The sequence below is a fragment of the Ischnura elegans genome, chromosome 8, assembly GCF_921293095.1.
Source record: "Ischnura elegans chromosome 8, ioIscEleg1.1, whole genome shotgun sequence".
Classification (NCBI taxonomy): Eukaryota; Metazoa; Arthropoda; class Insecta; order Odonata; family Coenagrionidae; genus Ischnura; species Ischnura elegans.
In genome coordinates this window covers 97,615,873-97,638,659 of record NC_060253.1, presented here as the reverse complement: position 1 = coordinate 97,638,659, position 22,787 = coordinate 97,615,873, and the positions used below count along the sequence as shown (strand labels likewise).

Genomic DNA, 22,787 nt, shown 5'->3' with positions numbered 1-22,787 from the left:
GTTAACATAAAGACGAAGTGAAGTACCTGGGAGTTACGATAACTTTGAACCTATCGTGGGGAATACTTGTGGCAGAAATATTTGCGGCAGATAGATACCAGAAGAAGTTAGGATTCGTCGAGCGTGCATTTCTTGCGTAGGTCGTCCAACTACCCCGATGTAAATTTTGTTGCTGGTGTTAACATAAAGGCGACAGATGAGGTGAAGTATGTTGCGTAGGTCGTCTTAACACCCCCGACACGCACATATTGAAGTGGCTTGCAGAGTGGTGTGTAAATGCCAATGTACTCTTGAATATTGCCGAGAAAGAGCATTTTTGAGAGCGCTGTATGCTAGTTTAATGTTTTGCGCGCCGACACCGGGGAGGAAAGGGCCGTCGAACCAAGTTGTTGCGGTGGGAGGGAGAAACTCGCTTGTATTTTTGTTTGGAATACGGATTTCTCTTTTTCGGTGGCGCCGCCGTCGCAGCCGCGGCGCCACCGTCGCCGGTTAGGCGGCCGCGGGGGTCCAAAGGGGCCTCACGCGGAGCGGCGACGCGGCAATGCCATTAGCGGTGGGAGGGAGGCGGGGTGGACGACGGAAGGTCGGTATAAAGGCGTCGCGGCGCCCGTTGCGTCGTCTCATTGGCCTGCAGCCGATCGCAGAGGCATCTGACGGGAGTCGCTCGAGTGAGGACGTGCCAAGCCAAGTCACTTCCCTCGCCTTTCAGGCTGGTTGCTGCCCCGTGGTACGTATCAATCATAATCGGCAGTCGTCAATTCTGAGTCCGGAAGCATAATCACAGATAACAGTGAAGATTTCTCGGGTCTTATACCGGCGAGTTTCACTGCTATATCACCTTCCAACGTTTCGAAAAGAAACTCGCCAATCGTCTTCAGGGATCTAGGAATTTGAATCAGTGAAGACAATGGGCGAGTTGCTTTTCAAAACGTTGAAAGGAGATGTGGAGGGCCTTACCCGGTGCAAGAGCCGAGAAATCTTCGCTGCTATAGTTTTCGGGAAAAGAAACAGACATTGCATTATCATGGATACACTCATATTGTATGTTCCACAAATATTTTAATAGTCTCACCTAGGTGTCGGCTATACACTATGTCATTCTCAAAGTTAGGACATAGTGTACCTGGGTCAGACCATTAAAATGTTTGTGGAACATACAATATTAGTGTAGCTATCTTTGATTATGTTTCCAGGTACTCAGATCCACCTAATATCGCCATCTATCCTTAAGTAAATCCTGAGATTGGTTTGACGCAGCTCTCCACTCAATTCTCCTAAATGATAATCTGTTTAACTCTCAGGTCTTACTACTAGAGACCAGGACGCTCTATACGAAAGTCCTCCATGGAAATTTCCCTCATGGGAAAAAGTTTGTTTCTTTTGCTTAAGGCTAACTTCGCCTGATTGAAACGGCTTATTCATTCATTCATATCCCTCCCACCTGATGTTATTTTGCTTCCCTAATAAACAAACTCTCGTTAGCTGCGTCAAAAACGGCGATGCGGTATGCTAACACAGGTGGAAAAAGTGTTAACTAAAATATCCTTAAGTTTGTTTCGTCCTTTTTCTGTGGCCCTTAGTTTTGCTTTGTTATCTAGATGGTTCTCGCCTATAATGGAAAAATATTTATTTAATACCGTAAGTGAAAAGTTTTTTATCACGCAGTCGTGACCGATAAATTTGCTATATAACAATATCAAAGCACTGCAGAAACAAGTGACTTTGTACGCAGTCACGCGTACGTCAAGTGTATTAGCCAGTTGTAACTAACACCTACTGACTAGCAGGTGCTAACACACCTGACCGAGAACGGGAGATCCGGGTTCGAATCCCGGGTAAGTCAAATATTTTTCATGGCGCACTTCATCCTTTGGTGTATACAAACAATATATATTCCGACATATTTCGACTTTCGAAATATTTGTTAAGATCGCCCGATATCATTCTGACTTTTTGGAAAAATTCTGTTTCCACTTGAAATTACTGAAGAAATGTTAGATAATGATGAATGATAGAAAATAGATGGAGGAATGACTGGATAGTTCTCGCAAATGTCATCAAACTTTATGATCCCATTAATTTCACATCAATTCGTATTTTTTAAATTTATTGCTGACAATTTTTTTGTCTTGTTATCTGGATTTATTAGATAGCATACGTATTGTACTTCGAGAGGAATGTATCTTGATGGATTCATATTCTTTTAAAAATGTACGCTTTCCCAGCTTTTATATTTTTAACCGTCATAGCTGCTAAGGCGTTGGTAACTCTTAGTTGTCGGTAAGTTTTCGTTAGGCTTTCGTTACTGGACAGTGAGGTATCCAGGATTTCCGTTCGGAGGGTTGGTCCAAAACCAGGGGGGGAAATATTTTAAAAACAGAGTACTAAGTAGAGGGTTTTAAACTAATTTTAGCACTTTTTATGATCGAAAAAACTTCATTTTTCAAATAAATATTTCGTAAATTCATGGTTTTTCAATATTTTGTTTTCTTTTTTGAAGGAAAATAAATGTGTTTTTATATTTTGGGGGGGTTTGGACCCCCAGGAAATCTCCGCCCTCCACGACGCTGCTACTGGAGAAGGAGGATTTTGATAATTAGGTTAAATTTTTATATCAGTTAAAATTTCACAATTCAATCCATCACATTTGCAGCATTATTGCAATTTTTCCAAATAATTATCAAAAAATCAATTGGTTTGTGGTGATTAATTAAACTAGAGCTTTGAGCGAGCATCTGCAAATACTATTGCGCAATCTTACCATCTTGAGATTGTTTCATACTATTATAATCGCACATTTGAGTCCAATCTTAACTATTTTATGTCCTTAAAAAGCCAGTGTTAAAGTCCACAGTACTATAAATAAAATGTCGAAAAGCCTGGGTACTCAAAAAACCGTGTTCCTAGAAAATGCTAAGTATGTCCAATAATGTTCGCGTAACCACGCCTCAGTAACTAAGGAGTTGCAATCCCATGCAAAAAATACTTAAATTGTGTCCCTTACCACATCCTGAAGTATTGCATATTCCTGCTAAAACGTATGTAAATTTTCAAAAATCAATATTCTTTCTTTAAAAAATGCCAATTATTTCCATTTTGCTGAAAAAACACTATGAAATATCAATAAAAACCACTATCAATTATAACTTGGGAGTTCTACTATGGTGTCCGTAATAGGTCATGATTTTTTGTGTGCCATTAACGGAACAAGTATCGTTCAAAATTTTCCCTCTTCTCTTGATATCCTTGGAATATATCTTGTTTATTACTTTTTTAGAATAATTAAACTTCATCTCACGCTCCTAATCCTCAATCTATTTTTATTTAGTGTGAAGATCGACCTTTTAGAATAATTTCCGCCCTTAATACCATTTGTTGATTGTTAAATATTTATACATATATCATAAGTATTCCAGATATATTTTAATTATTCCTTGTCAAGAGTTTCCTCTTCAATATCTTCTAAATACTTTAATAGAATATTCCTTGTACTTTGTTACTTGTATTTATTAACCTGGTAGCGTTCGAATTTTCTAGCTCTCTCAGGATGACAATGTTAAATAATCGCCTTCATAAAAGTAAAATGAATGGTTTAAGCTCTTGAAAGTGTTATTAATTATCATTCGTACCAGTACAACCATACACAAGAGTTGGAAATCTTAGCCACAAATGCCATTTTCTGTTTTTATAATGGAGATGTTTGATTAGCGATTTTATAAATATATATTTAATTTCCTTAAATTCATTATAAAATATGTTTTAATTAACAAACTTTAGCCAACGACTTTTGCTTATTTGAAAGTTATCGAAGTGAACGGTGTAGAGGACCCAGTAGTTGGTACCCAACGCGCGCTTAAATGAGTTCAAAAAGTCGCCATTCGCGTCGCTGACTAGCAGGGAGGTCCGAATTTAACGCAGAGTCAAGATATTATCAGAGCTGTTATACGCAATTAATATTCGTCATGCTGTGATCCGTCATATTCATACTGTTAACGGGCTATTCCTCATGATTGCAAATACTATTTGGAGAATTTAATGTATCGCTCTGCATTCATCACCGCGCTGCGGGCATTCTTGAAAACAGATTATAATGCGCCCGAAGAGGCAAAGCAAATCAACGGGACGGACTGAGGTGTTATCTATTTATTCCTCATGGTCGGGGCATGCATGCGCTATACGATTTCTGCTCACTGTCGTACAGATGTAAGCACGATGACATTAATGGGACCGGGGTGTGTCTGAATGACCCAAGTATCCCAGCAACACGCTGTCTCAATAAGTACGTGTCCCATGAGTCTTTCCTATGTGTTAACCTCTTTCTAATCATAGATGTGAAATTAACAATTTTTAACGTTTAAATTCACAAATAAATAAAAAAAGACTAAAAAATATTCATGAATTTCGCTACTGCGAATTCGAATATGAAGTAAAACATATGAAAAGAGAATATAAATAGAAATAACTAGTTTGGCTTTTAAAATATGGTGTTTATTGTAGCAAATTAAAAAAATCAATGCATCAATCTGCAAATTTATCAGTGTATTCAACAGTTTCTTCTTCTATGTCCAATTGGTAGTTTTATATTTCCTTTTCACAATGTACCTACTCTGACAGTGCAAACATTTGCGCAACAAAATCAAATGTGTTTCGTTATCTGGTTGTTTGGTGTGAGTCAATGGACTGCCAGCGCGTTGGTAAACGAGCCTTCGCCGCGGCCATTGCATCGTGATCGTTGCAGGCGGAGGATGGCTGGCATGCAGTGGCTCCACTGTGGCGGTGGTCGGCAACCCCTGTGGCCGTCAATGGTGCTCGCGGTGCTGTGGTTGGCTGGCGGTGGTGATGCGCTCAGCGACCAGTGCCAAGTGACCCCAGTGATCCACGTGTTGCAGTACCCGGGATGCGTGCCCAAGCCCATCCCTTCGTTCGCTTGCACCGGGAGATGCACCTCATACCTGCAGGTGAGAGCGCAAGAATTAATCTCGAACGTAGTCATTGGATCAATTTAAGAATGAAGAGAAAGAAGCCCCTCGCGAGATAGAAGATGTAGCCGGCCTCGGAAGTGGCGGGGTAAACTTCTCGCGCATCGAACCGAAGGTGACGGGTTCGATTCCAGTGTGGGTAGGTTTCTCCTATCCAGGGCGTAGGTGTTTTCAATCGTCTTACGTTGTTATTATTCATATTCAACCACTCTGATAGCCTTAAATGCGGTGTTTTCGATACGATGAAGAAAAATGTATGAAACTACCCGGCGGTGCTCGAGAAGGATATTATCCAGAGAAGGGGAAACTTAGAAGTTGGAATCAATGGGAAAATATGAAAGAACGTAAGAAGAAAGAAGATTTGTTGAAATGCTCGGTTAAAATGACAGCAAGGTTATGCGTGGGCCATTTACCTGTTAAGGGTGAAGTCGCGAGAAGGCAATATTGGAACTGAAAGTGCTCTAATAGGTTTTCATCTCGCACATAGCGCACACAAGATATACAATCATGGCAAGGTGAATGGGGATGTTATCGAAAGGTGGGAAAATAAGGAGAGGGTAGAGAATGGGTGGCGCAGATTTTCACAGGCGTCCGGTTCCCTTTCAATGAATGACTCTTCGAGGTGCTTGTATAATTTTTCAAGCTTAATCACCTCACTGCTCTTCGTTGCCAGGGTTTTATCGGACGGGCCTACAATGATTGGCAGCAGATTGGGATGGCACTACTAAAGTGTATGCAGACGTGTGCAAAGAATATTCTAGCTAATGTCTAAGATGGATTCGTACAGATTTATTGCAATTATAGGTGTGGTGTTAGCGGAGATGAGATTATGTGACCGACTGGCTGTAAAATTAGTCAAATTCGGTGATTAAATTCGAACAAAATCACAGAAACCGGACAAATTTTTATGGTCAAATTTCCATTATCACTCGCCGTAACTTTTAGATGGTGAATAACGAATACTACTTTCAGAAAAGTTGTTCGAATGTTTCTAAGGCCCACATGAGCGCAGGACTTTAAAAAGTTTTCCTGCCAAAGTTTTTGCTATATAAGGACCTGAGTAGTTGCCAGGCGGTAGATTCTAGGATAGCGGTAAATTGTTCGGGTCCTAGGTTTGGTTTTCTGCAAAAGGCATAGAGAAATGTTGGCGGTAATGATTCCTTTCCAGATTTCGCTCGGTACGGAAGATTAGAATGTCGGACAGAATTATTTCTGCAGAATCTAGCCTCAACTGAGGCTCGATTAAAAAGATCCCCGTCTACTAGCATCTCGCTTGCCGTCAGAGCATTGATCGTATTGCTTGTTTTCTTTGCAGAAGAACATGATGGACTCACAAAGTGGCGCACGCCAAACTGGCGTGCGTTTGCAAATGCGACCCTTTGCAATTGTATTGCGTTAGCACTGCAGTGGGATTTGCCAAATGTTGAGACGCATTGCTTGTCGTCTGATCCCACCTGATGGCCTCTGTTATGTATATCTGACAAGGGGAGTCTCACAAAAGTGGGTCTCAGTTTTCAATGAAACTTTGTAGTTTTCTAGTCCATCGGGAGCTTTCCACGAGTCACCCCCCATATGGGGTTGTGTAACCAAAAGTTTAAACAAAAAACGCTGCTAAACATTTACAGGCTTAATATATTCCCGTAGAAACGCACTATGACCAAGAATGAAATGTAGACTGGTAGTCTCGGTGTACGACTTTTGACCGTTGGCGCTAGGATCAATTCTCGAAGTTGATACTTTTTTCATAATTTGTTTTGCTTTTCATTTTACAGAATCCTGCTATTCGTCATTATTTCTATGATTTTCACTGAAAATATGTTTTTTTCTTCGTGGAAACCATTTTCTGCAATGTGTTTTTTTTTCATTTTTTCCGAGAATCGATCCCGGGACATATGGTCAAGAGTCGTACACAGTAACTAGCGGGCTAAATTTCATTCTTGACCAGAGCATGTTTCTACGGAAATATATTAGGCCAGTAAATGTTTAACCTCGTTTTTTGTTTAAACTATTGGTTATATAACCCCGTATGATGGTGACCCGGTGATTCGTGGACAGCTCCCGATGGACTAGAACACGACGAAATATTGATTGAAATCTGAGACCCACGTTTGTGACACTCCCCTTGTGAGAGGTAACAATCGAGACAAATAAAAACACCATTGAAAGACTTTGTTTGGAATGGTTATTAAGGCAATCATTTGAAAAAAATATATATTATATGTCCTGTTGATGAGGTTCTCTGGTCAATATTTTTGTTAGTATCCATTTCGGTTTAACTTGGTTGCCAACAAATGTACGGGAATATTTGTGGGCAATATTAATATACCTAATATTTGGAAATAAAATTATTTCTGAGGCGACTTGCCAATTTCGAATGTGATGGCATTACGAACTCATTAACATCGTCCTTGGAGTGAGATGTGATGCGGTCCAAGCCGTCTCTGCATAGCAATCTCAACTATACTTCACTGGGTTGAGTTGTGGCATAGACTACCTCTGTGGGTATGGGGCTGTCCGCCATTTTCGGTTCATCGTCCCCATTGCCTCTTTTAGGGAAACGGGCCGAAATCTTTGTTTTATGAACAAAATTATATTTGTTGTATTTTTGGCACGTGTGCGGGAAGAAGGCAGTGGCAGAAAATAATCGTAGCATCATATTAATATTATCTATGAAATCTTTTTTCGAAAGAAAACCTTTCCTTGTTCTGTTTTTCATGGAATTGTTCCAATAGAAAACAGCCACCCATCTCATTTCTTTAATGCATAAAGCAACGTAAAAACTGCGTTGGCATGACCATCCGCCGGTGCAATTGCACAGCTTTATACAGAATGGACCTGGATTGTCGGATTGCGACGACTCCACCTACTGATTTAAAAATCGCATTGTAGAGGGCTACGGTCAATGCTTCCTCATGAGCGTCATCTTGCGACCGTGCCACGAGCCTTCACATCTGAGAGTATTTTGTAAGCTAGGTACTCATTCATTCCCCGTGTACATGTTGGGCAGTCCTGCTTTGTGATAAATTGCTGTAGGGTCTGCAGCCGGGTTAGGATTATCATTTTTGCCGACGTTTCGATGGAAGACTACCATCAAAAGGTGTAAAATAATGGAGATTCTGACCCGGTTTCGAAACCAACAGCAATTGATCGACATCATACCCGGGGAAAACGTCGGCTTTTTCTTCATTCCTGCTTCACCTTTCCCATTCATTCGTTCACTCATTTCTGTCATTCTCATGTTCAAGTGTCATATCATGTTTGGAAGCAGTCATATTCATGTCTTCCTCTGATGTCATAATTACTCCATTTTCAATAATTTTATCCACCCATCCATCTGCACCTTTCATAACAACTTGTTTGAATTATTTGAAATAAGAAATACGTAGTAACCTCTACACAAAATTCATTTAAAGAAACCCATGTTTCAACGAGACATGCTTAAAAATCTTAACAAGGTGAAAAAGTATGTCACAATGAATTTTGTGTTGAAGTTAACACGTATCTCATATAATTTCAGATGCATTTCAATTAGTTTGAAAAGAGCCTTTATTTCTAAATGATAAACGTAATTCTTCTTTTGTGTGAGTGTATTGTGTGTGCATCATCTCATCTCCATTCCTCATCATCGCTCATTCACCGCCATTTTGCATTACAGGTAGCAAGCAAACACCCTTGGGACGGCGAAAAAGTACGTTCAAAGGATCAATCGCTCAAGCTATGAGAAATCGCGCTTAACGTATTTTGAACGGACATTTTTCACACTTTCGCACCAAATCTGCTTCGCGATCCTCGTGACTGCCTCGATTCATCCCTACGCTGATAGACCTTTGCAAACGGAATCCAATAATATGCTCTACACTGCGGCTACGCCACCGAGTCTGTTCGAAATAATATCGTGGACAGGCACTTAGCCAGAATTTTACTTCGATGGGGGCTTTAGGGGCATAAGGGTAGCCTTTAAAGATTCTTCAGGGTTCCCACTCAACCGTGAAAACCTTAAAACCGTGAATAAGCCGTTAATTTCGTCTACCGTGAAAAAACCTGGAAATAGCCGTGAATTTCGTCATAAAACCTTAAAAATCTCTCAAACTTGATTGTAGAGCAACGATAGACGGGTTAAAAAAAAACTATCATGTTTCTATCATCATTTCTATCATGTTTCAAGGTCATTCACGTGCAGGCAATGTCCACGCATTTATCTGCACACGTGTATTCGAAAGCGCAACTATTAATTGGTCCGTGTGTGCCATGACAGCACATTGACCTTAAGACTGTGATTGGAAGACGTTAATCGTGGCAAAAATCAGGCACTTCTTCACTTCCCTGCCACCCTGCTCTCTCCATTTTCCCACTCACATCCTTTTAGCCGGACCTGAATTTTGCTAACGATAGGTGACGTCATGAGAGATAGCACTGTCATTGCTGCGTGTGCATTCAAGGCATCTGTCGCGTTTGTTACATTTTTAGTTAACGTGCGGCCGATGATTGTTGCGCAGTCAATATTTCTGCCTAAAATGCCCTATCTATAAACCGTGAATTTGATGATATTTAGACCGTGAAAACCTGGAAAAAACCGTGAATTTTATAATGTAGTTAGAGTGGGAAAACCCTGTCCTTTTTCGTAATTTCGCCCGCCTGGGAAAACCACAAGTTTCTTTAAATCAGCTAAGGTGCTCGGGGGTAACTGGGTAATAGTTTTTCAATGCAATAGTACAACATCATTTTAAAAATTCTTTTTGAAAGATAATGCCAATGGATGGCTAAGAAAAAACAAGTAGTGATTCATCACCAATTGGACTAGAACATGATGCGTCTTAAAAATGTAATTTCTATCAGTCTACAATTTTTTAAATTAATTTTTTTTTTCACGTCTCATTTGCTCCAAGTCTCCCCATGATTTAGGGGAACTGAATCACCCCATGGCAAATCCCATTAGAGCACTGGCACAACTATCTGGAGTAACCGGATCTATTTTAGTACTTTCAAATGATCTGAACAAATATCGATTTACGCAATTAAAAAAATATGCATTTTAAGGCCGTTGTATCAGTACAGGTACTTAGACCTCACGGATTTTCTTTCAAAACACATGTTAGAGGAAGCATCTTACCATCCGCAGAAACACTAAGCAATGTTGCTGTGTTTTCTCTTCCAGAGGTGATTGTTTTGTCTTGGATATTCAGATTAATAGCTCCTATAACTCTGGTTTTGGAGGAATCGTAACAGAAGCAAGTTTCGTCATAGTGGAATGTCTGGCATGGCTTCCCTTTCAAATTAAGTTTCAGATCAGGATCCGTTATTTTTTTTTAAAGAGTCATAAATGATCCGAGGATTAGTTTGATGAAATCGAGAGTCCTGAATGCTTTGAATCAACTTGATGGATAGGCGAATACTTTTTCGACACGAGAAAAACCAGTCTGGGCCAGGTCGCTGATTTTTCAATCTGGTATCGAATTATTTTAGAACATTGTAGAACTTTACAATGAATGATACCTCTTCACCCGTTAGGACAAAGCCATTTCTTCTTAAATTTTAACACATTGGCAAATTCCTCTTCCTCAGCTGCAGAGAAATAAGAAGTCACACCCCATCACGTACTTGGGCGTTGAAATATGTGTCCTTTCCCCGGAGTTCCAGAACAATAATGTTATACAGTACTCCTAGGAATGCGGGAAAACAATGCTGTTCCACGAGTAGTTTTTTCCCGTTTTTTTGCATCATTTAAGGAATTTCAAGGTCTTCAGTTGAGGAGGTTAGTCGAGCGTCTTCTGAGTTTTCCTTGTATTTTTGCACCATTATCTGGAGCTGAGCAAAAAGGTTTCGTTGGAGGAATTTTTAAGCTGTTAGATTAGCTAGATTAAGTTACATAATAAGTATATCCGTGTGATTTTCATTCAAATTAACTATTGGGGTAACTGGGTCCGTCATGACCCAGTTACTCCAGTCAGTCAGTTAAAAACTTTTGGGGTGAACTTCTGGAACACCCTTCTTACAAAATCTACAGAAAATATAAGTGTGAGAAGAACCATATGCATGAAAAAATCAACCTTCATGTTCATCCTAAAAGAGTTAATAGTTTATAATTACACACCATATAACAATGACAACCAGCAAATCTGACTGAGACTGGTCGTTGCGTAGAAAAATCTCCGCACTAAAATTCCACAGCAGCCCAAAATCACAAAATGGCTCCAAATGAGGTAAGAAATGTTGATTGAGTAACAAAAGGAGAAGAAGTACGTGTAACAACCTGATAGACTTAAAAATCCCATAAATACGAATATGATCTACCCATGCCCCAGGTACCCCATGGTCCCAGTTACCCCGCAGCACCTTATATATTTTGCATCCATAATTCTGCTTGTTAAATTCATCGTTTGTTATTGTAAGACATGAAATGTCGTTATATATCGAAAAAGTGGAGGTTCAGATGAAATGTTAATTCGGGATAGTGGTCTCTAAGCAGCAGATATTTGCCAGCCTCGGTGGCAGCGGGGTAAAGTCTGTCAAACAAGGATTCCTATACAGGGCATGGTTATTCGAACACTTATAGCTGTTAAATTGTCGAATAAACCCATGCGTAAAAGACCAACATGCGTTGTTTCCGGTATTAAGGTAATATGGAAAAGATAAATACATCGCGGGTAGTTTCCAAAAGAGAAAAATAAGGGGGGTGAAGCCCTCAAACCCTCTCCATGGCTAAAATATTAACCAGTCAAGGATAAATACTCAGTACTAAGTCTTTATATTGTGCTTCGTTATGTCTGTGGCTTAATGTTCAGCCGTCAGATACTATTTTAAGCTCTGGAGACCATCGGCGTGAAAGTTGGTGCGCCTCTGCACGTCTCAAAAATTACCTCAGAACACCTCCACCCTCTTATTCAGGCAGTCTATCTGCTAGTACTCTGGCTGCAAAATAGCACAATTCATATTATCTGAGGGAAATTCTCTTCACCCACTGGCGTTGAGTAGAGTCGAGCGAGTCCAGCGCTTCAAGCAAACACGTCCGCGCGAAATGTCACTCGGATCCAAAATCGCAGGTGATAATAGGAATCCCGTGGATTGAAGGGAAAGATGGATTTCAGCGAATAAAGCTAGCCTTCCCCATTAAGCCAATCGCTCGCAAGTTTTAAGTAAGTCAAACCACGAAGTTAACGCACACTTTTCATGATTTTGTGACGTCATTAGAAATCAGGCTCATTTAATTATTCAGGGAGAACGCTTCATTGCGGGAAGGGATCGTTCAGAAGAGTATTATGCGCAATGATCCTTACACGATCGATGTGAAACGCTGAGGAGTAGCGTCGACAAGTTCTGCATGAGTTCGTGACGTCATTCACTCGTGAGAGAAAGGGTTAAACTCTGTGATTTTCTTCGCGAATAGCTCGAGAAATAGACGACCGATCGAAAAACGGGAAAATACGGTTCATTGAATTTTTTCCCACCCCTTCAGAACTTAGAATTCGGGGAAAAGAATTGAACTCTCGCAAGACGCCTCAGAAGGAAGTTTAGCGGGAGCTATTGATACACCAGATGTTAACCTTTTAATAATTGAAAAATATTACTCCGATGTGTGCGAAATTTTTGTTCCTAGGAAAAAGAATTCCTATAAAGTTCTACAGTTTTGTAAGGAATCGCGGTCTAGAAAAATCAGACTTGGCGTAAAATAAGATGTACAAGAAATTAAGCATGTGTAACTCTTTAACTAGTTGATCAGCGCACTAAACAGAATCGGAATAGGCAATACGGATATGCGGAAGAGCATGGCTTTAACGTGGGGTAAAGAAATAAAGACTAAATCGATAAAGAAATCAATATAAATATTTTTTTTCTCCATATTGCTGCACTGGATTCGTAAAGCGTATTGCCGGGAGGGTACTCCGCACTAAAGCACTCTAGCGTGGAGTAATAATCAGAAAAATTGACTAATAACCACTGATACATTGATTTACAAACAACCACGATATGGAACAGCATGTTTTGCGTATGATGCGAAGCGAATGAAAGAGTCACGCTTTGCGAATCCAATGCAGTAACAGCCGAATTACGTCGAGAAAAGTAGAAAGGCGGATGGCTGTAAATATATGTTCGTGGCTCTTTGATTGCGGTGATTCCGAATGATGGTGGGTTGGAAAGGAGGGAGTTTCTGGCTCGAGACGATGGATGTTCTTATCGCTGCGAGTGTATAAGCGCGTTTTTCAGAGAGAAACCAGTTGCGAAAGCTCTTGCATTGTCCACATATCACAACTGCGTCGTAAGTTCGATAGCGATTCATATGCCAACGAGTCGCTTTCAAGGGGCGATTCCGCGGAAATGAAGACGATGCTGAGCCCGTCTGTGGTGTGAGAGTGTTGATTTGGAAAATCCGCTTCCTCACAATGATAGACGTTTATTCTTCCTGCACTGCCCTCTCTATTACCCTCCTATTATTACTTCTACAGCGACGCGATAAACATGCATAACAATGTTGTGGTTGTGTATTACAATAAAATCAATAGTTATAAAACGTTTATTCAATTTTTTGTTCCAAATTTACTGATCTAGATTTTGATTAAAAGTTAAAATAATTTGTAAATATTGTTTGGCGTTATGACATACGATTTAAAACGGCATCAGTCGTCGTACGAAAACTATTTATGCTAACATATGAATGAGTTTAAGCACAAATAAGCATATTCATGATTGATTTTTCTCTTTGTTAACTCTTAATTGCTCTGATTTGCGCCTTTTTTCAAGAGAAAACATTATTAAGTAATAAAATATAACTAGAAATATATGAAACTATCGCAACTGCGTCGTTATTTTTTTTTCGACTCCTGTATCATTTAGTTGCTTTGAAGCTACTATTCCGGAAAAATCAAAACGGTGCACATTCCATCCTTAGTACGGGAGGTAAAGATTAGGGAAATGTCAGAAGTCTCAGAATGATGTGTGTTATTACTTTCTCCCCTGCCACACACTATTACCTTTCCAGCACTACCTTTGTGTCGCCAGGTAAAACATACTTTTCCATTTCATGGTTGTTTATAAAGCAAAAATTACAAATTGGTGGTCATTTCTCATTGAAATCAATTAATATGTTACAAAAATAATATTTTATGGAAAACGTTTATATCGCGAACCAACAAAATACACGTAAATTTTTGTTTAATCAATTTTTCAATGGACTTTGCTGTAAAGAATTTGCTGTTCTCGTCCTTTAAAATGATTTTGGTGTCCATTTGTTGAACTAATCTCCGTATTTGATTTTAAATTCTGAATAACAATTTTAATGCAGTTGAAATCCTAAAAATATGTTAGAATATTGCATTGTCATTTAGTTCTGAGTTATCCTGAAAATTTCTGCTTGATAGCTAATTGGGAAGTGGGTTAAAATTTAGTTGCGAGATTTGACACGGGCGAGATGACAGACAGCAAAGCGAGTTCATAAAAACTTTGTAAAAAAGATAGTGGATTGCAACCACGAGAAACAAATGTTTAGGTGTTATAAGAGCTAATGTGCTAAGAATTTCGAGCAATAAAAAGTACGGTGTCGTCAGTGTACATCTGCTTCCGTGACTTCCTGCCGGAGGACGCCAGGACTACAACTGCGGGACTAGCCTTGCCCGGCCAAGTTCTGCCTCCAGGAACAACCAGCGACGCCATTAGTGAATCGGAAGGATTAGAGACTTCAGCTCTGAAGGTGAAGAGGGAAAAAGCGATCTGCTCTTAAGCCTTGCCAACTCATCCCTGGACGGGTTAGCTCATCGCGTTGCCATTCGAAATATAACCTCAACGTTCAGCAAGATACGAGAAAATTCGCGCTAACAAGTGCTGATGCAATACGACATCCCATCACAAATTTTGTTGCAAAATGGCGTGGATCACATGACATCGCGCATCGGTATGTACGTATTTATATGTAAAATTAATTTAATCTTAAAGAAGCTGAATAAAGTCATTCTAAAAATACCTTGGGTTCAATTAGCATTTACAATATCACGAAACAGTGGAAAAATCCTAATCAGAGGCACGTTTTCATGAAATGCCTCGTCGTTCAAGTGAGGGCTCTTTTTTATTCATCTAGGCTAAATCGTTTAAGTTAAATGGAGAGCGCAATAGAATTTGGCAAAAATTGCTGCCCGATTTCCACGTGGAACTTTTGAATGAAAGCCCCATTGAGTTATTGACTCCTTCTCCCATTTCATTTTCTCATTAGGCTTAGAAGTATTCCATAGATTTTTTCAGCCCCTGCCTTAAGCTAGTAGGAAAATTTACCCGAAAGAAATTATTTTATCCACCTGAGGACCATAATTTTGGTGGTAAATCTCTCACGTGGAGTATTTTAGTATATTTAAGGTCAGCATTGCAATTTTGGGAGAAATGACGGTACTAACTAACTTGGCATTTTTGTTGTCGGAGTCTTTTGTCTGTCGTTCTCATCATATCTTTAACCAACCAGATCACCTTGGCGCCGCGGCTATCAGACCTTTACCCTGTCAAGTACCGAAATCTCGATGAGAGATTATAATCCCTACTAGCATGTTAACCCTTCCATATAGAAAAACGTCCTTCGTCAGTTGTTATTAATTGACCGAAGCTCTTGGTGGTTATGGAGGGAGTTCTGTTTCTAGTTGAAGAATAGGTGAACAATATTTTTCGTGGATAAGTTTTGTATTTTTTGCTGACCTGGGGCAGCTTTTTGTCTTGAAATATTTTAATGTCTGATTGGTTGTTTGATAAGATCCACCACCTCCAACACGCTTTTTACGGCTAAGAGTCCCCTTTTACAACATCCAGACCTGATCTAATATTACTCCGAGGATATTAGAATACCGTGATTTAGAACCATCGAGCTTCATATCCTGCCGAAAATTCTCGTTGGCATGCTTGTCTTCATCATAGGCAAAGTACCAGTAGGCCATAATATTTGGTGGTAAAGCAGCCACTGTTTAACATAGAGGTTGTTCGTTCCATTCTGTGACAATCAGTATGTAATGTCAATGTATGATGATTATTCTTCAATCTCATTAATCTTCATAATCATCATCCCGATTAAATGAAGGTATATAAAGCTATTATTTGGGCTTAAGGTGAAGAACTAATAACTTTTACCTGCCTTCGAAGTTCCGAGGAATGTCCGCATTGAGGTACACAAACCCGTAATCTATTTCACATCAGGAGCATTTGGATCCACCACTACCCAGCCCCTCCCCGCCGGAGGTTAAGAGCAGCAATTGACCTCTTGCAATACATGGGAAACTACAAGAACAAGCTTGATTAATGGAGAGATGGGCATCAGAAATATTCCCAGCTTAGCATTGCGGTACTATAATTGAATTGAACTATGAATTAGTATCGATACTGGGATTGATTGTAGTGTGAATGAAGTGCTCCGGAGGGACACCATGATCCGCCGAATTTAAACCAATTTCTTTTGCCTCCGCTGAATGTTTTTAAAACTTTGAATATTTACTCCATTTATATCATTTTGAGAACAGGGGAAAACAAATTTTCTGTTTCGAAAATGAAAGCTACAGGATTGTACTCTTAGGTGGAGTGGTGACTTACATCGGGGCGTAATTGTTTGTAAGAACTCGGAGCTCGTTTTTATTGCTAGGACTGTGTACTATGGTAGGGGATCATTGATAGCCCAAAGGGACGTGGAAGTATATAACTGACGAAAATAGGAAATTTTCAAGCCCCGAGTATTCTATGCTCGTGTTGGCGGGTGGATAACTGCCCGCCTTGATGATTCGAAGCCTGCCTTATCGCGCCTCCCCTGTCAATGGGATTTGTTCACCGCATCTCATTGTTAATTCCGACTTCGTGCGTATTTTTTGTCGTCCACTTATTTTTATTAAGTGCCCTACCTATCACGGAGTGGCGTCTAGCTGAAGATGGGTATGTATTCGTCGAAATTGTAGAAATGCTCTTCCTGCTTTATCATTGCCATGGAGTCAATTTGACCAATGTGGGAGTCGTGTAGATGATGGTGTTCGTTTGCGATAATATCTTTTTCTGTATACTGGAGAGAATTATGAAAAGAATGCTCCTCTCTTTCCCAACTAACGACTATCTTTGTGCGTGTGAGAAAATTCATTCCATCATAATCTGATCTCGGTCCCACCCTTTCGTGTTGCGGGTTGACGGCCTCTGGTTCCGACCATCATTAAAGCTATTCGGGGAAATTACATGAGGAGCGTTTACATCTCCTTTGCATATTTATTTTGTAGTGTTCCAGTCGGTCAGTCATTCTGTATCAATGTTTGCTTTTCTCTCTTTTCGTTTAAGTAATAGAAATTTGGTTAAGTATTTTTGATGTGAATTCTATTCATACACGTTTTGGTTGAAAATTTGGAATTTCAGAAGTTGTTGGAGCAGAAAAAAACTGAAAAATGTTTTATTAAGTGGTACAGACAGAAGATTTATTATCCTTGACAATATGCGACGCATGCGCATCTTCTGGTATGTCGGGAAGGAGAGATTCCTGGAGTTACGAAATCTATGTATTTCATTTTTGGGAGACAAGATAAAAACTAACAAAAGAATTACCGACTATATTTCCAATTGCTCACACTCACCAAAATGATGAAATCTTGATAGCTCACCAGGGAAAGTCTGCCAGCAAAACAGACAGCAGATTGTCAATAATGTAAGCAGCATATGCCTAGTTAAGGAAAAAACGCTGGCCCCATTATTTTAAATTTTTCCCTGAGGAAAATGCTTTGGTCCACTAAAGGCACACCCCTCGTGAACCGCACCGTGCATTTGCTAGCCGAAACAACATGCTTATCACTTAATTTTGAATAGGATCCTCAGGTATTAATTTAAATAGTGTGACATCAGTGATTCAAGTTGATATTGAGTACAATTGCCTCGGCGGGCATATAAAAAGGCTCATATCTCTTTACGTATATTATTGAAGGGGTAGAGGATGGTGGTCAGACAGAGTGAAGTTGTGAGAAAGTGGAAGGAGGGGATCACATTTATAATGATGAAACAACATTATAAAATCATTTGGACATGTTGAACAGATGTTTCCACCGAAAAATTACCGGCTCACACAGTCGACATGGATTCCCTTTAGGAATATTATTTCCAATTCTGTCGAATATCTTCAACATAACACTCCTCAAAAAATGCGATACATACCATACGTACGAGATGTTAGATGTAAGCACAAATGGATGCTAGGCGTTGTTAAAACTTTACATTTTGAAGTCGAAATCGAAAAAAAATGAATATATCAGCAACAGAATTCCTCCAATAAATTAAGTGCACCAAAAAAACAAATACATGAGAAGGTGAACGAGAGACATGATTGGAATTCTCGTGTGTGCACGTGTGCGGTGGTTCGATATTGCTACTGATATTAATATTTATGTTGAACATACTTTGCAGAGGCTGCAATTTTGCTTCGGCATTTGGCCACACATTCAGCATTAACAAATACAATGGGACGTTGAATAAAGACTACTAACATGACGATAGTGGAAGGAATTACGTTGGAAATAGGAATATAAATATGAAATTAGGGGGTATTTCGATGAAATCATGGGACCAAATGCGAATGCGGAGTTGGATCATAGGTATCGGAACGGTAGTATTTGAATCACGCCAAAGGTAGTCTGACAACCATAAAAAATAAAATTAGAAAGAGCAAGCCTAGGAGTGAATTGTCAGTGGCAAGAGCAGCCTCAGCTAGCATATCATTAGCCGCTATTTTATCCTCGTGGCGTGTCGAATTTGGCAAAACTTCAGGTATTCAGCCTAAAAGACATTTTTATACCGAGATAATCGAGTGTCGCAGTGATCGTTGGGATTTGAATAGGAATATGATGTAAGTTATCCTATTGTAATATCTGACCTCCTCTGTTAGTCTTACTGGATACTGAAAATAATTCACTTTTAATATCGACTTCCTGGAAAGACCAGAACGTCGTTCGCTGTGTCAGGTATTGTTTTTATATTTGGTAATATAAGGTTCACGGAAATGAGATTTTTTTCGAAACTAGCCTCCGTCTCCGAAACTGCCGAAGCGGAGGCCACCGTTAGTTCCACCTTAAAGGATTTTTACTCTGGTGCTCTTCGCTTACATGTTTCGTGCAAGTTAAATTACTACACGGTTTACGAAGCCAATCATTGCTCTGGATTTCCCACAATCGCATCGCTTTGTATTGCCAACAGTTGTTCGGGTTCACCAACTGTAAGAAAATATAATGGATGCGTTCATTGAAATGCGACCAAATTCGTGAATAAGCAAAATATCGAAGTTATTCGTGTAATTAATGAACATGTTTCAAATAGCTCTCTCCTGCATCGATAAACTTCTGAAAGAGGTGTTGGCAGGCCTGAAAGGGATCCGGAAACGACTTCTTCGATTTATGGTTTGAGCGGTAGTTACCTGAACGTTAATGATTTCAATCGACTTCAAATGCTTCTCTTCATTCGCTCCTTTTTAAGCGAGGTAACTGAAAGAATTTTGATGGAAGCGAGGAAAGAAAATAGGTTAGAATAAATATTTTTTGTCAAAGGTGGGAAAAGAAGCCGACCAAAGGAGTATCGGTCCTTGCTAGGAAGTCGGTGACAATGAAGTTGTGGTGACTTGTTTAATCCTGATGACGTTTCCATGCGTTATAGATGTCGATTCGACAGCGTTTCCCTTTCAGTCTTTTAAGTTCTTCTTTACCTACCATGGAACTAAGATTGCAATGCTTCAGTGATCCTACCAGTCGCGCAGCGAGGGGGGGTTTTGGGGGTTAAACCCCCCCTCCCCCCCAGAGCTCAGAGAAATGCTTAAGTTTAATCCATTTTACTTAATTGGATTAATATTACTAATAGAATAGTTAAGGATTAATAAAATATCCTTCAGAAATCCGTAAAACTCATCATTTTGAACCATTTATCTTAAAAGTCCGCAATTTTTTAATCTCGCACCTACCGCTTATCCTGGTGGGTATTCCATACCCCCAAACACCCCGGTATTAGTTGCACCTAAACCCCCCCAGCCTTAATTCCTGGCAGCGCCCCTGGATCCTACTATACCGTTCTTAAATCACCACAACTTTCTAATTTGATTTTGAAACGGTGTTATTAAATCAGAAATTTGCGGTTGGTCTATGAGAGTGAATAGTGTGAGCAGAACGAACCGATAGGGCACAATATATTAGAAGCCGTTAACTGAAGTGTATCTCTCCTCTACCCTCCCGCAACAGGTGTCCGGTTCGAAGATCTGGCAGATGGAGCGATCCTGCATGTGCTGCCAGGAGAGCGGGGAACGGGAAGCCAGCGTATCACTATTCTGCCCCAAAGCAAAGCCTGGAGAACGCAAGTTCCGCAAGGTAAATTACTGTAGAGCATACAATTACAATTTATTACTTATCATATTTTATAGCGAGGGTGCGTGAGTACCTGGAGCCTCCGCGGAAAACTGTTCTTCTGAGCAAATTGTGTATGTGAAATTTCTAGTTTATTTTTTTGAATGTTTTGATGCGAGTAGTGTCACCTGCGCATGAGGAATCTTCGTAAACTTGATTGTGTGTGCGTCTGAGAACTCAGCAAAAAACTTGTTCTTTTGAGTAAATCTGATAGGTGAGTAAATGAGTGAGTGCGTGTTTTTTTATCTTTTTTGTCAATATTCTTGTTCTCCAATTTTTCGGAACCTTGTTTTTCGTATTTCAATCACTTATTACTACCAAATTATTGTTATAATAATTCCTTTTCATTGCCACCAAACGCTATAATCCTATCCGAACAGCAAATTACTATTCCTCCCCAAGGCAAAGCGAGGGTGCGCAAGTTCCTATTTGTCACAAATTCCATGTCTGATGATGTGCAGTATTCCTCGTCTGTCCCGGCTAAAACTTTGCATGATATGATGGATTCTCCAATCCCATGGTTCCATTGATTCCCACCGGCCGAAATAAATAGCGGCGCTCCAGTCGCTAGGATAGATACGAGTCAGCAAACGCATTAATCCGCATGAGATACGCTATGCGTTGGATGTAATGTTTTATTGCTCAAACTCTAATAGTTCAAAAAACCGCAGTTAAACATTTACAAGGGAAACTAACTACCTTCAAAACGATATGGAAGTACTTGTAAATGTGGTCCAGTGGTTACGGTGATGGAATAGAATTCTGAATATCCATGTTCGATTATTATGTGTGGTAATTGTTTCATAATTTCCTTCTACTTTTTCTTTTTTAGAAACCGGCTATTTACAATTATATCCATGATTTACACTGGAAATTGTAATTCTGTGCGAGGAAATGTTCTTGTACTCTTGCGACCTCGGATGTTATCCCATTTTTGCACACGGAAGCATCCTTAAAATTATTTCGTTTTCGTGAGGCAAAACCGCCCATTATTAAGATACACATGTACTTGGTTTCCTTTTATGTTGTAATATATTGTGGACTCTTTCTTACCACTCATGCCTAGCTTCCGAATCGGATTTCGATATCAGTTGAACTTTAAGCACCCGGCGGAGTAGGAAAGAACATAACCGGAAAAGCTATATGCTTAGATGAATGAAATTGATAGTTATCTTGATGGAAAAACCAAAATTTACCGTCCCCAACTCTGGAGGGAGAAACCATTCCCTCCCCAACTCGCTCCACTGGTTTTCTACGGTTCTTTTCCAAAGACTCGAAAACTAGGCCAAATTATAAGAGTCCACAAACCTTTATTGCAGTATGAAAGGAATCCAGATAAATGTGTATCTTAAAAATGCGTCGTGTTGCGAGAAGGAAATAAAATCATTCAAAGAGAAAAATGTGGAAAACATCATATGCCGCATGAGCGCAAAAAAATCCTCGCACAGAAAAGTGAAAATTTTATCGAAAATTATTTTTAAAAATTCTGGGAAAGAAAAAGTAGGTTTTCAGGTTTCCCACCGGGTCAAGCGTTGATTTCTTCCGACCTATCGAGAGCGTAGTCTGCCATCATCTTTTACATTTCTCTAAAAAATGTATTTAATGGCTACTTACTTATCACTGAAAATATGCTTTTTTAATTCAAATTTGATAATTATAATGATATATTTAGTCAATGTTTTTAAAATGTTAATATTGTTAGTAATGTAATTTTTTATTTTAGATAATTTTGGTGTTTCTTTTTTCCGCTATTTATACGGATATATTGAGGAGAATCATATGATGATGCTAACCAAAACGCAAGTTCACTTTCTAGGTTACCTTAAGCTCCTATTAGTTTGTTTATGTCTTTATGTATAAATAATATTGATTATTAGACATTATTATTATGGAGTATTATTAGTATAGAGTGGTGGGAAACCCTATAATTCTTCCGAATATCAATTCGCCGGTGTAGCCTGAGATCCCTTGCTCTTACTCTTTGTTTCTTTTGATGTCCAGGTGACGACAAAAGCGCCACTGGAGTGCATGTGTCGCCCTTGCACGGGCGTGGAGGAGAGCGCTGTCGTGCCGCAAGAGATTGCGGCTTATGCGGACGAGGGCGCTCTAAGCAGCCACTTCCGGCGCACGCAGTAAGCGGCGGCGTTGCCTCGACGTCGCCCCTCCGGCAAAATTGTGATACGATGCACTTTTGTAGAGATATTGTTCCTCCCTCATTAAAGTCTTGAATATATTTGTATGCGTGTTTGATTGGAGAATAAAATAGGGATTTGGTATTTACGTTGTAAATTGAGTCAAAAACGTTTTTCCACATATGTATTGGCGCACCTTATGCTCTTTGACTTTCACTATTGTTGTATGTTGTTCTAAGGCCGCGCATATGAAGCGGGGAACATTGTAAATAATGAATTCCTTCGATTGGAGAATGCAAATTCGTAGACGACACCTT

General features: G+C 39.7%; 1 protein-coding gene across 1 annotated transcript; it reads left to right on the top strand.

Moving 5' to 3' along the window:
* Window positions 1–626: 626 nt before the first annotated feature.
* LOC124163757 (bursicon) lies at window positions 627–22,571 on the top strand. Its single transcript, XM_046540840.1, has 4 exons — window positions 627–727; window positions 4,739–4,958; window positions 20,177–20,302; window positions 22,340–22,571. Exons 2-4 carry the CDS (start codon window positions 4,746–4,748, stop codon window positions 22,472–22,474), a joined length of 474 nt encoding a protein of 157 aa, XP_046396796.1. The 5' UTR covers window positions 627–727; window positions 4,739–4,745; the 3' UTR covers window positions 22,475–22,571.
* The last annotated feature ends 216 nt before the right edge of the window (window positions 22,572–22,787 follow it).